The sequence below is a fragment of the Kogia breviceps genome, chromosome 12, assembly GCF_026419965.1.
Source record: "Kogia breviceps isolate mKogBre1 chromosome 12, mKogBre1 haplotype 1, whole genome shotgun sequence".
NCBI lineage: Eukaryota > Metazoa > Chordata > Mammalia > Artiodactyla > Physeteridae > Kogia > Kogia breviceps.
The window spans coordinates 40,934,290-40,946,453 of record NC_081321.1 but is presented as its reverse complement, the minus strand read 5'-3'; the positions used below and the strand labels follow the sequence as shown (position 1 = coordinate 40,946,453).

At 41.2% G+C, this 12,164-nt stretch overlaps 1 protein-coding gene across 1 annotated transcript in view; it reads right to left on the bottom strand.

Annotated features, from left to right (window-relative positions):
- Positions 1 to 612: 612 nt before the first annotated feature.
- The window catches only part of SLC4A8 (solute carrier family 4 member 8), a 75,302-nt gene continuing 63,750 nt past the window's right edge, over positions 613 to 12,164 (bottom strand). Inside the window, exons 21-25 of the mRNA XM_059082766.2 lie at positions 9,120 to 9,293; positions 6,684 to 6,821; positions 4,898 to 4,989; positions 2,948 to 3,043; positions 613 to 1,819 (exon numbers count right to left, since the gene is read on the bottom strand). Of these exons, the coding sequence (XP_058938749.2) occupies positions 1,807 to 1,819; positions 2,948 to 3,043; positions 4,898 to 4,989; positions 6,684 to 6,821; positions 9,120 to 9,293 (513 nt within the window). The 3' untranslated portion in view covers positions 613 to 1,806. The remainder of the gene's footprint in view (positions 1,820 to 2,947; positions 3,044 to 4,897; positions 4,990 to 6,683; positions 6,822 to 9,119; positions 9,294 to 12,164) is intronic.

The window sequence follows — 12,164 nt, the reverse complement described above, 5'->3', positions numbered from 1 at the left end:
ATAGATCAAAGAAGCATGCCTGTTCCTGTCTGCACCACATGAAAGGATGCTGAGGCTGTCCCTGAAACAGCCTTGTGAGTAGAAATCAGACAAGCCAGGAACAATACCCACAATTCAAAGGGATGTCATTTTAATATTTGAAAGCAGCGGGACGTTCAACCAACAGGCACTGGTGTGGCCATACATACTGCTTGTTTACAGCAGGCATCCATCCGTTCTGAGTGGCTGGTGCCCATCCTGTACCAGTTGTTAAATATTTTGAAAATCATCTGTGTATTAAAAGGATTGACTCTAAGAGAGGGAAATAGGAAAAGGCAGGATTCCTTCAATATCAAAGGTCCTTAGAGTAAGACTACATTAATATATTTATGAGTCTAAGGAATGCAAAATTCAATAAAGTTACGTAGCCAACTCTTCACCTATGAAAGGAGAGCACACCGAGGGACGGTCCCACTGTACAAATATTTTCCAGGATGGAAACTGAACTGATCAGATCCCCTGGGTACCGACATGCTTGCTAGTCACATTCTGTGCACAAAGGAAGAGAAAGTCTATACACAATGGAGCCCAAATCCTCGATATTCATTGCAAAAGAGAAGAGGAGAGAGAAACTATAAATATAGTTTTAAACTAAATACCAAAATTAATTTCACCACTTACAGTTCATTTCCCAGTGTGACTTTTTACATCTGAAAGTCAGAACATTTGTCAACAAAAAAATCCAGGATGATGTGAAGGTGGTTTGGTCCACTGAGTTGGTGATGGTTTGCTACTAAGGCAGCTAAGGAGACATTATGTAAGCACCTGGATCTCTCCAGGAATGGCATCAGAGTGTGTCCTCAAGAGACAGCAGCAGGACATGGATGTTTCCACAACATGGCCAATTAAAAAAACCTTATCTCCTTTTCTACTCACAAACTACTACAGTCAAACCTTTCCCAGATATCTGGAAAGCAGACACTATGACAAATCTTCAGGCTAGGAAGTCCTTCCTGGTGTCTAAACTAATCCCTTCTGTAGCCACTGAAGCTTGTTCTCTTACTCTATCAGTGAAGTCAAGAGAAGCTGCTCATCCTCGCTCACCATCACTGATTTTCCCCCAAGCCTTTTCCTGTCTGAGCTAAGCAACGTCAATGTCCCTCTTGGCCCTTTCATCATCCAAGGTTCTTGTGAGTTATGCAGGCTGCTGCTAGGGAGCGATGAAGACGCACCAGGCCAGAGGCATCTTCTGGCTGTGCTGGTGAGCACTGCCAACGCCCAGGGCGCTGACCCTCCTCGGAGCAGACCCTCCAGGTGGCCTCTGGGTCTGGCCAGCATCCCCCAGAGCAGGCAACCAAACCAAGGCCTGGGGCTGCCCAGGAGCCTGCAGTCACTATGGGACTGGAGAGGCTTCCTTTTCCTCTCCACTCTCCTCCTACTTCCTCACCCTGTCCTTGAGCAAGAGGGACCTCACTGAGGAAATCCTCAGTCGCAGAATGGATCCATACGGCTCAGCAGGCCAGCAGAGGGTTTCAGAGGCAATGTCTGGCAAAGGGGAAGCTCGGTCTTCAGTGGTGGCAGTTCCGAAGAGAAAGAGAAGGAAGAGGAGAAGTACCAACAGGAGGTGGTCTTCTGCTTCCACACTCATGCCAGGCAATGCCCTCCGACGCACACCACCAATAACTGAATGCTCGCGTGGCTTGGACAGGACCAAGGTCAGGGCCAGACTTGGGCTCGCTTCTTCTCTGAGACACTCGTCATCTTCTCTGTAACCAGAACTTCCCCGTGGCACCTCACGGCCCACATCCTCCATCCCAGCAAAGACTTTTAGTTGAAGAGACTGAATAAAAGTGTTACAATTAGACAAAAAGGGAACACATGATTCATTCCTGCTCTTAACACAATACTTTGAAGATGTCACCACAATTTGGATCTGGCTATATTTTAAGTTCATTTACAAGTAGACTAGTTCTCAACTAAAAATAACCATGTGCGTTATACATTTCGACAGCTGCCTGGATTTTCCTCTGAAGGAAACAAGATTCTATATTTCACTCACATTCAGTACAGATTTCTTTTAACCCATTCGATGAAATAGCCCATCACTACCACCCACTGGTGGCTGTGACTTTCCAAAGCACATCAGCTTCTCCTCAGAGCAGCCTTATGAGTGAGACAGTTATTATTACCCCCATTTCACAACTGAATAAACCAAGTACCAGAAACAGTGGTCTGCCAGGTTACACATGGAATTAATAGCTAAGCCAAGTCTCCTAACCTACCCTACTGCTTTTTTTTTTTTTCAACTAGAAAAGTTGCCTTTAAATAAGACCTAAGATTTTACCTTCGGTTATCTGATGACTTAGTGTTTGGACCAAATTATTCATGTAATTTGAGTACACAGCCTACTTCAATGTAGGCAAAAATGCCTCAAGTCTTTCCATTTTTTTCATTAACCAGATTAAAAATTGATCTATGCTACTGACAAACAATACTCAGAATTTAGTTTCCTAAATAAGAAAACAGTTACAAGTTAATATTTCAAAATCTTTACTTGACAATAATTCTCATTATGGAATAAGTTAAAGAGGTTAAAGTCTGTATCAATACTATCCAAATATTTTAAGGATTTTCCAGTTTGTGTGGTTGCAATAACCAAAGAGATGCTCTACAGATTTTGAAATGGGAACTAGAAAGAGGATTAAGGGAACAAAGCAAGGTAAATTTACATTCCAAAATAATTCCATCCTGACTTTGGGCCTGGGTAAATGGGCAGCTCAAACCAGCATGTCTGCTCAAATAGTTAGAAAACATTTTTGCTTTTCTCAGGCTTATAGCTATTCTGTGGGGATAGCAACAATCCTAGATGTGCTATTAATGGATAAATTCAACTTTACAACTAAAACATATTTTACTTTCAACATGATTGCTAGTTTTAAGAGTCAGAAATAAAAATCAGCAATTATACCTCTTTTCCTTTGTGTTTCCAGAATTCATACTGAGAGCTTTCCAGACTGTGGTTTTAGGCATTTCATCAGATATATTAATCTCAGAGGGGTCACATCTGAAATCAATGCTTAGGACAGTCAATGTCAGACATACAAATAAGGTCTACATCTCAGTCTATGATGCCCACGACCCACCAGAAGGGAAAAGATGAGGCGGGAGGCAGCTTGTCTCACAGCTCTCGGGAGGGAGCACCGGGAACCAGATGGGCGGAGTGTGAGAAGCAAGGTGGCCCAAGGTGGCCCAGCTGAGGGCTGGGCCGGGGTGCCGGCTAGCGGCCAGCCCTGCCCCCACAGTTCTGCTCTCCTTTGAAGGGCCCCTCTGGGGATGCTGGTGACAGCGCTATGAGGCCAGAAGTGGCAGCATCAGGAGCTACCACTTAGCGCTTGCTGTGTGCCAGGCACAGTGCTAAGCACTCTTTGTTCATTTTCTCATTTACATGGCCAGATCTTTTCCATTTGTAGTCCACAAAGGACTGTTACAATATATTATCTTAACTATCACAGTATCAGAGATTATTAACATCCTCATTTTTAATGTGTAGAAACCAAAGAGCATAGGGTTAAGAGACTGTCCAAGGTCAGACGTCAGTAAGTGGAGAATCAAGACCTTGAATCCAGTCGTTGGTCTCCTAGACCCACCCCCACCAGTACTCTAAACTTTTCCACATGCCAGACTCTCCTTCTAAGAGGCCAAGAGGGGAAGCAGCATCTGCTAGAGAAGGAACATGATTCCTGCTTTGCCGTAGAGAATGCAAAGCCTATGGCTCCTTCCATGACAACTTACAGAAAGTTTCTTAAAGATCAAAGATTCCATTTCTTTGGGGTAAGTTAAAAAAAAAAAATTAAACTCATAGCAACGGAGAGTTGAATGGTGGTTACCAGAGGCTGGGGGGTGGGGGAAAAGGGGAGACATTGATCAAAGGGTACAAACTTTCAGTTATGAGTAAGTTCTGCAGACAATGTAAGGCATGGTGACTATAGTTAATAATAATGTATTGTACACTTGAAATTTGCTAAGAAAGTAGATCTCAAGTGTTCTCACTACACACAAAAAAGAATGGTAAGTATAGTAAGTGATGGATATGTTGTTAGTTTAATTGTAGTAATCATTTTACATATATATATATATAAAATGTTGCACACCTTAAATATATACTATTTTTAGTTGTCATAAATAAATAAATAAATAACCAAAGAAAAGACTTTCCTCATCTCCCCCTCAGTATAAACCACAATCAATTCAATAACTCAGCAGTAAATTATCTAGCATCTAGATAACCCACATCTCCTCTCTCTTCCTTTTCTGTACCCTCTCCGCCTCTGAGCTTCTTTCAGCTTCTGTGTTCCTCTTCCAAAGCGGAAACAAAATACCAGGAATGAAACCGCAAATGAACCAGTTTAGCTTCCTGTGATTTGTGGTGAGCAACAGGTTTAATACATCAAAGGGCTAAGATCGCTGGCAGAAGTAAGGAATTTGGGGAATCCCAGTTCGGTTCCCCCTTGGCTCCTAGGACTGTAGCCGCCATGAGCCAAGCTGGAAAGGGCTGTCTCTACCCAGCCCCCAACAGCTTGCCTAAAGCATGGGAATTTCATGCTCACCAGGCTAAGAAGCAAAGACTACATCCTATTCACCTTTGGAAGGTGGCAGAGAGAGACAGAAGGACCACTGGTTTGGGGAGCACATGGGCTCCCGTAGCTCTGTCCTCCTGTGATTCCCAGCACCTGGCATAGCGCCCAATGCATGGCAGGCCCTCAGAAAACCGGGAGAGGAAAGGTGTTTTCACAGGCTGGAACCGGGAGGCTGAATGTTTAGCTCTTTATACCAGCAGCTGCATTTGCCCCCATCACAAAGCCAGAACATTTACACAACCACCAAAACAGTCAACTCCTTGGGGCTGGGGGAGTTTTACCTGAAACTGTTGTTCTTTCCAGGACTACTTAGTAACTTCCTGCTCTCTAAGGGGAACTTGTCTCCCCCCATTTCTAACATTTTCTCAGCCTCCTGCAAGAAAAGGAGACATTACTTTATCTTGGATCAAATGAAACCAATAGTCTACACCAGCCCATTTTTCAATCACCATAATTTCTACCTAATTTTCTCTCACATTTATTATAAGAGAGTATAATTATGTTCTTTCATAGATCTGACTCACCACAAAAAGAGAGACAACCCAATATCTGTACCTATGGAATAGTATTAAAAAAAAAAAAAAAAAAAAAAAGAACCTGAATCTGAGTAAACCTTTAGATACAACTAACAATTTACTGGAAACATAGGAGACAGAAAACATGTTAAATGATACCAAAAGTTATATTTAGTAAAATCTAAATGGCAGGAAACCCTATAGGTCAAAGACAAAAAAGACAGGAGGGGAACCCCAAAAGAAATTTTTTAAATATATCAACCAATTGCAATATATGAATCTTACTGGATCCTGATTCAAACAGATGCTTAAAAATAATAATAAGGCAATTAGGGAACTATGAATACTGACTGTTCTTTCTACCTCTGTATATATTTGAAATGTTCCACAATAAAACACACACACACACACACACACACACAGACAATGGAATACTATTCAGCCATTAAAAAAGAAGAAAATCCTGCCATTTACAACATGAATGAAATTTGAGGGCATTATGCTAAGTGAAATAAGTCAGAGAGAGAAAGACAAATATTGTATAATCTCACTTTCATGTGGAATCTAAAACAACTGAGGTCATAGAAACAGAAAGCAGAAATGCCTGGTAGTTCCAGGCGTAGGGGGCAGGGATGGGTGAAGGTGGTCAATGAGCTGAATAAGTTCTGGGGATATAATATCCAGCATGGTATCTATAGTTAACAATACTCTATTGTATATTTGAAAATTGCTGAGATTAGATTTTAAAATTTCTCACCACACACACACACATACACACACACACAAATGCGAGTATGTGAGGTGATACATGTGTTAAGTAACCTTATTGTGGTACTCACTTCACAGTATATACATATATCGAATCATTGCATTGTACACCTTAAACTTACACTATATTATATATCAGTTATATCTCAATAATGCTTGAAAAAATAATACAAGATTTTTAAAATTCAAGATTTTAGAAAATAAATTCCTTTAAAACGAATTTCAAAGGACACTATTTCAGGCACTAACTGTATTTGGAAATACTTTCAGGCTCATTCTTGGACTGGTATTTTCATTTTGCTACACATCCATTCTTTGCATGTATAGGCCATTGATTGAAGGTCCATTGTGTGGATGGCAGATGCCAAGTGCTGAGGGAAATGAGGAAGGACAGAAAGTCCTATGCAAGTTATCTTTGCAAACCACAACAACATCTGCAGTTAGGTACGTAACAAATACTCTTGGAAAATAATAGGTTTTGTATACTTGTCAAATTAGACCTTTGGGAGAACATGAGCCATTTGATCTGATAATGAGTGGATTCCATGTTCATACTCTAAGTGTGAACCTGATGAGTACACTGTAGACAAACAGAGGGAAAACAACCGGTTATCAAATCTGAAGATGAAGGACAGACATCAGCTAAGAATATCTTTGGAGTAATCTTCCCCACTCCTAAATATAACCCTTGGGATTCGAGACATGCTGACTTTTCATGTGGCCCTTCCTATGTTCTGTAATTAGAAGCTGCCCCAAAGTCTGCAGTTGGTGCAAGGACTATGACCTCTTCCTCCTTGGCCTTCTTTTTGGCATCATCCAACTTCTTCTTTTTGCTTTCCGGCATGAGATCATCTAACCAGCTTAGCTCCCGCTTAGAGAAACAGAGATCCATGACTTTCCTGACGAAGACCAAGGCCAAAACCTGAAGAAAAATAAAGAAAGTGAATTATAGGGGCTCATTTCCTCCCTGGAGTTTAAAAGCAAAGTCTTATTTTCACAGCAGACTAGAACATGTCAAGCAAAATCAAACTCATAATAATCATAATATTTGCCTTTATTGAGGCTCTCTGAACCAGATACTAAGTTAAGTGTTTTCTACACAATAGTTTATTTAACTCTCATCATAACAACCCTACAACTTGATGATTCCCTAACTGAACTAATTTAATTCCTTTATTGAAAAGAGGAACCCTTCATTGGCAGATGGCCCTAAGAGCTGCCTTCCCCTGGCTTGAGGCCAGCAGGAAGGGCTACCGGACAGTCTGGGGGTGGCGAACCTCTCCAGGAGATGGCTTTGGTGGGGCCAGCCAAGCTCAAACCAAACATGGGTCACCAAAGGGTGAGAGGGCCTTGAAGGACCGTCTGGATTTCCTCTGATCCTCTGCCTATACATTTACTCACAAAATCCTTGCTTTATGCCTGCATCATGGACCTCGAGTGATTTTTGTCTCTGCCCTCTGGCCTGGCTTGACACTCATTTTATAAATGAGGAAACTGAGGCCCAGGGAGAGAAAGTGACTTACCTAAAATCTGACAGCTAATTTCCTCAATGGAAACGACCAGGGATCTCAACTGCTGCTCTACCTTCTCCCCATGAGGGCCATTTCAGCCAAAGGAGAACCAATAATAACTCAGAATGACCTGCCTCGACTGACTGGTATTCACCAGCTAAATTTGGTGACCGGACCAGGCATGGGGCAAATCAGGCTAATTCAATTCATTTCTCCCTAATTTCAATGACTATTTTCCCAATAAAGCCAAAATTCATAGTATCCCTCCCAGAAGCTGCCAGGAATTTGCTATTTCTTTAACCAAACACTCAAGCCCTGAACATAACACCCAAATGCAGAACCCTACATGTATTCTGACAAAATTGAGAAACCCATCAGGAGGGTATATATCTAGGAGATTAGGGGAAAAGAACCCTGAAGACTCCTCACCCTTGAATATTCTCCCAGTAAGACAGAGTTCAAAAGTACCTAAATGAGTACCAGACATTACCCTCATTGGCTTTTCCCTTCTGAGGCCCACCCTTTGGGTAACTTTCAAAAAGTCCACTGAAATCTCAGCATCCTCATGACACAGAGTGAGCCAGAGACAGGAAGGCATCAAGAGGACAAGATGGAACAGTGAGGTGGTCAGGTGGCAAGAATTTCATCATCACCCTAGTTTTAGAAAACAGGTTGTCACCTGTTGCTGAACCACACAGTTCAGCTTTCCTGGTCTCCTTTCCAAAGCACTTGCTTCAGTTAGAAAAGAGGCAAGGATGTCCCAGTCACCTATCAGTGCTAGACCAACCTCTTCCTCTTTCCCAGTGGCTTGAAATGGTGCATTTCCACCACTATAGACGCTTCTGATTGCAGTAAATTCTAAATAGGAACCATATTGCTTTGAGGTAATATGCAAGTTACTGCAAACATGAAGAGTTCTCTCCATGTCAGATAAATGAAAGAGAGAGAGAGAAAAAGAAATTCAGACAAACAGACAGGCAAACTAGTAGCCTTAAAAGTAAACATGGTAAACTACTACACACATGCATCCACACCTCAAGGTCCCCAAAAAAATGCTGCTCCTGCAAAGACCAACCAAAAAACAAAAACTCACCATCAATAAAGGATTAATATCCAGAATATATAGAGAACTCCTAAAACTCAACAACAAAAAAAATACCACCTTATTTTAAAATGGGCAAAGGACTTGAATAGACATTTCTCCAAAGATCATATACAAATAGCCAATAAGCACATGAAAAGATGCTCAAATCACTAATTATTAGGGAAATCAAAACCACAATGAGATACCAACTCACACCCATCAGGACGGCTGTTATCCAAAAAAACTCACCATGCCACAACATGGATGAACATTGAAGACGATATGCTAAGCGAAACAAGACAGTCACAAAAGGAAAAATACTGCGATTCCACTCACATGAGGTAACTAGAGGAGTCAAATTCACAGAGACAGAAACTAGAATGGTGGTTTCCAGGGACTGAGGGGAGGGAGAAATGGGGAGTTATTGTTTAATCCGTACAGAGTTTCAGTTCTGCAAGATGAAAAACCTTCTGCAGGTGGATGGTGGTGACGCCTGCACAAACAATGTGAATGTACTTAATGCCACTGAACTGTACACTTAAATATAGTGAAGATGGTAAATTTTACATTATGTATATTTTATCACTATTTTTTAAAATAAAGAATAATACCTTTTGAAACTCACCATCATTGGAAAGACAATGGCAGCTGGAGATGCCTTGATTACCCAAAGCAGGATGAGGCAGGTCAGCTGGATGAGGGTGAAGAGGTGCACTTTGCGCAGCGGCACGTGCCGAAGGTAGATGAAGTCTGGCTGGTGCTTTGCAGGCATCCCAAAGAGCTTCAGACGATCAAAGAACTGAAAGGAGGGAACTGGCATGTATTTTCAGGTGGTTTCTCTGGGCCTCGTTAATCCCATTCATATCTCTTATATCACCTGCTCCGAAAGGTGGGTAATACTGTTGCCACCTGACAGAAGGGGAAACTGAGTCTCAAAGAGAACATGTAATTTGCCCAAGGTTGGTAAGTGACAGAGTCAAGATTTGAACCTATCTCTTCTAATTCTGGGTTCAGCTTTCTCTCTCCTCTCCCACACTGTAGCTCCTGAGAGAGATCTTTCTCAGAGAGTGTTGAAAACAAAATAAGCCAGTGGTATCTGTCTGCTTAAAAGACCAAATCTCTTATTTGTTCTTTGAGGAGTTTGGAGCTTTCCACTGATTATTTAAAGTAAAAAGATAGGGACTTCCCTGGTGGCACGGTGGTTAAGACTCTGCGCTCCCAATGCAGGGGACCCAGGATTGATCCCTGGCCAGGGAACTAGATCCCACATGCATGCCACAACTAAAAAGTTTGCGTGCCACAACTGAGGAGCCCACGTGCCTCAACTAAGGAGCCGTCAAGCCACAACTAAGGAGCCCACCTGCCACAACTAAGACTCAGCGCAACCAAATAAATAAATAAATAAAATGTTCCAAAAGTATATACATTTTTTAAAAAGTAAAAAAATAAAATGAAATCTCATGGGGCTTCCCTGGTGGCACAGTGGTTAAGACTCCACCTGCCAATGCAGGGGACACAGGTTCGAGCCCTGATCGGGGAAGATCCCACATGCCGCGGAGCAACTAAGCCCATGAGCCACAACTACTGAGCCTGCGCTCTAGAGCCCACAAGCCGCAACTACTGAAGCCCACCCGCCTAGAGCCTGTGCTCCGCAACAAGAGAAGCCACCACAATAAGAAGCCCACACACCACAAAGAAGAGTAGCTCCCACTCGCTGCAACTAGAGAAAGCCCGTGCACAGCAACAAAGACACAACTCAGTCAAGAATAAATAAATAAATAAATAAATTTATTTTTTTTAAAATGAAATCTCATAACATTCTGGATATAGAAAATATGACCATCTTATATTACAAAAAGGAAAACAGAGACCCAGAGAGATTAAATAACCTGCTCAGGAGTTGGAGGAATCAGGCTCTCTGACTTCAGACTATACTACAAAGCTACAATGAACAAAACAGTATGGTACTGGCACAAAAAAACAGAAATATAGATCAAACAGAACAGGATAGAAAGTCCAGAGATAAACCCACGCACCTGTGGCCACCTAATCCGTGACAAAGGAGGCAAGAGTATATAATAGAGAAAAGACAGTCTCTTCATAAGTGGTGCTGGGAAAACTGGACAGCTACATATAAAAGAATGAAATTAGAACACTCCCTGACACCATACACAAAAATAAACTCAAAATAGATTAAAGACCTAAATGTAAGGCCAGATACTATAAAGCTCTTAGAGGAAAATATAGGCAGAGCACTCTTTGACATAAATCACAGCAAGATCTTTTTCAATCCACCACCTAGAATAATGAAAATAAAAACAAAAATAAATAAATGGGGCCTAATTAAAAGGTTTTGCACAGCAAAGGAAACTATAAACAAAACGAAAAGATAACCCTCAAAATGAGAGAAAATATTTGTAAATGAAGCAACTGACAAGGGATTAATCTCCAAAATATACAAATAGCTCATGCAGCTCAATATCAAAAAAACAAACAACCCAATCAAAAAATGGGCAGAAGACCTAAATAGAGATTTCACCAAAGAAGACATACAGATGGCCAAGATGCACATGAAAAGATGCTCAACATCACAAATTATTAGAGAAATGCAAATCAAACCTACAATCAGGTATCTCCTCACACTGGTCAGAATGGCTGTCATCAAAAAATCTACAAACAATAAATGCTGGAGAGGGTGTGGAGAAAAGGGAACCCTGATGCACTGTTAGTGGGAATGTAAATTGGTACAGCCAGTATGGAGAACAGTATGGACGTTCCTTAAAAAACTAAACATAGAGCTACCATGTGACCGAGCAATCCCACTCCTAGGCATATATCTGGAGAAAACCATAATTTGAAAGGATGCATGCACCCCGATGTTCATTGCAGCACTATTTACAACAGCCAGGACATGGAAGCAATCTAAATATCCATTGACAGAGGAATGGATAAAGAAGATGTGGTATATATATATATATATACAATGGAATATTACTCAGCCATAAAAAGGAACAAAATAGTGTCATTTGCAGAGATGTGGATGGACCTAGAGACTGTCACACAGAGTGAAGTGAGTCAGAAAGAGAAAAACAAATATCGTATAATATCACTTATATGTGGAATCTAGAAAAATGGTGTAGATGAACTTATTTGTAAAGCAGAAATAGAGTCACAAATGTAGAGAACAAACTTATGGTTACCAAGATGGGGGCGGGGTAGGATGAAATGGGAGATTGGGATTGACATATATGCACTACTATGTATAAAATAGATAACTAATGAGAACCTACTGTAGAGCACAGGGAACTCTACTCAGTGATCTGGGGTGACTTAAATGGGAAGGAAATCTAAAAAAGAGTGGATATATGTATACATATAGCTGATTCACTTTGCTGTACAGCAGAAACTAGCACAACATTGTAAAGCAACTCTACTCCAATAAAAATTCATTTTAAATAAATAAATAACCTGCCCAAAGTCACATTAGAACTCAGTGTATAAGAGTGACCACTAGACATTGTAAAATAACAAAGAGGAATGAGCCACCAGTATAAGAAGTGGCTAAATTATCAAATTATCTGGGTACCCAAGTTACCTCCTGATTCTCTCTGTTCAAAGGACTCAGAGGAATGAGTTGATATATGGGAAAAGGCAGAGTGTGACAGGAAGT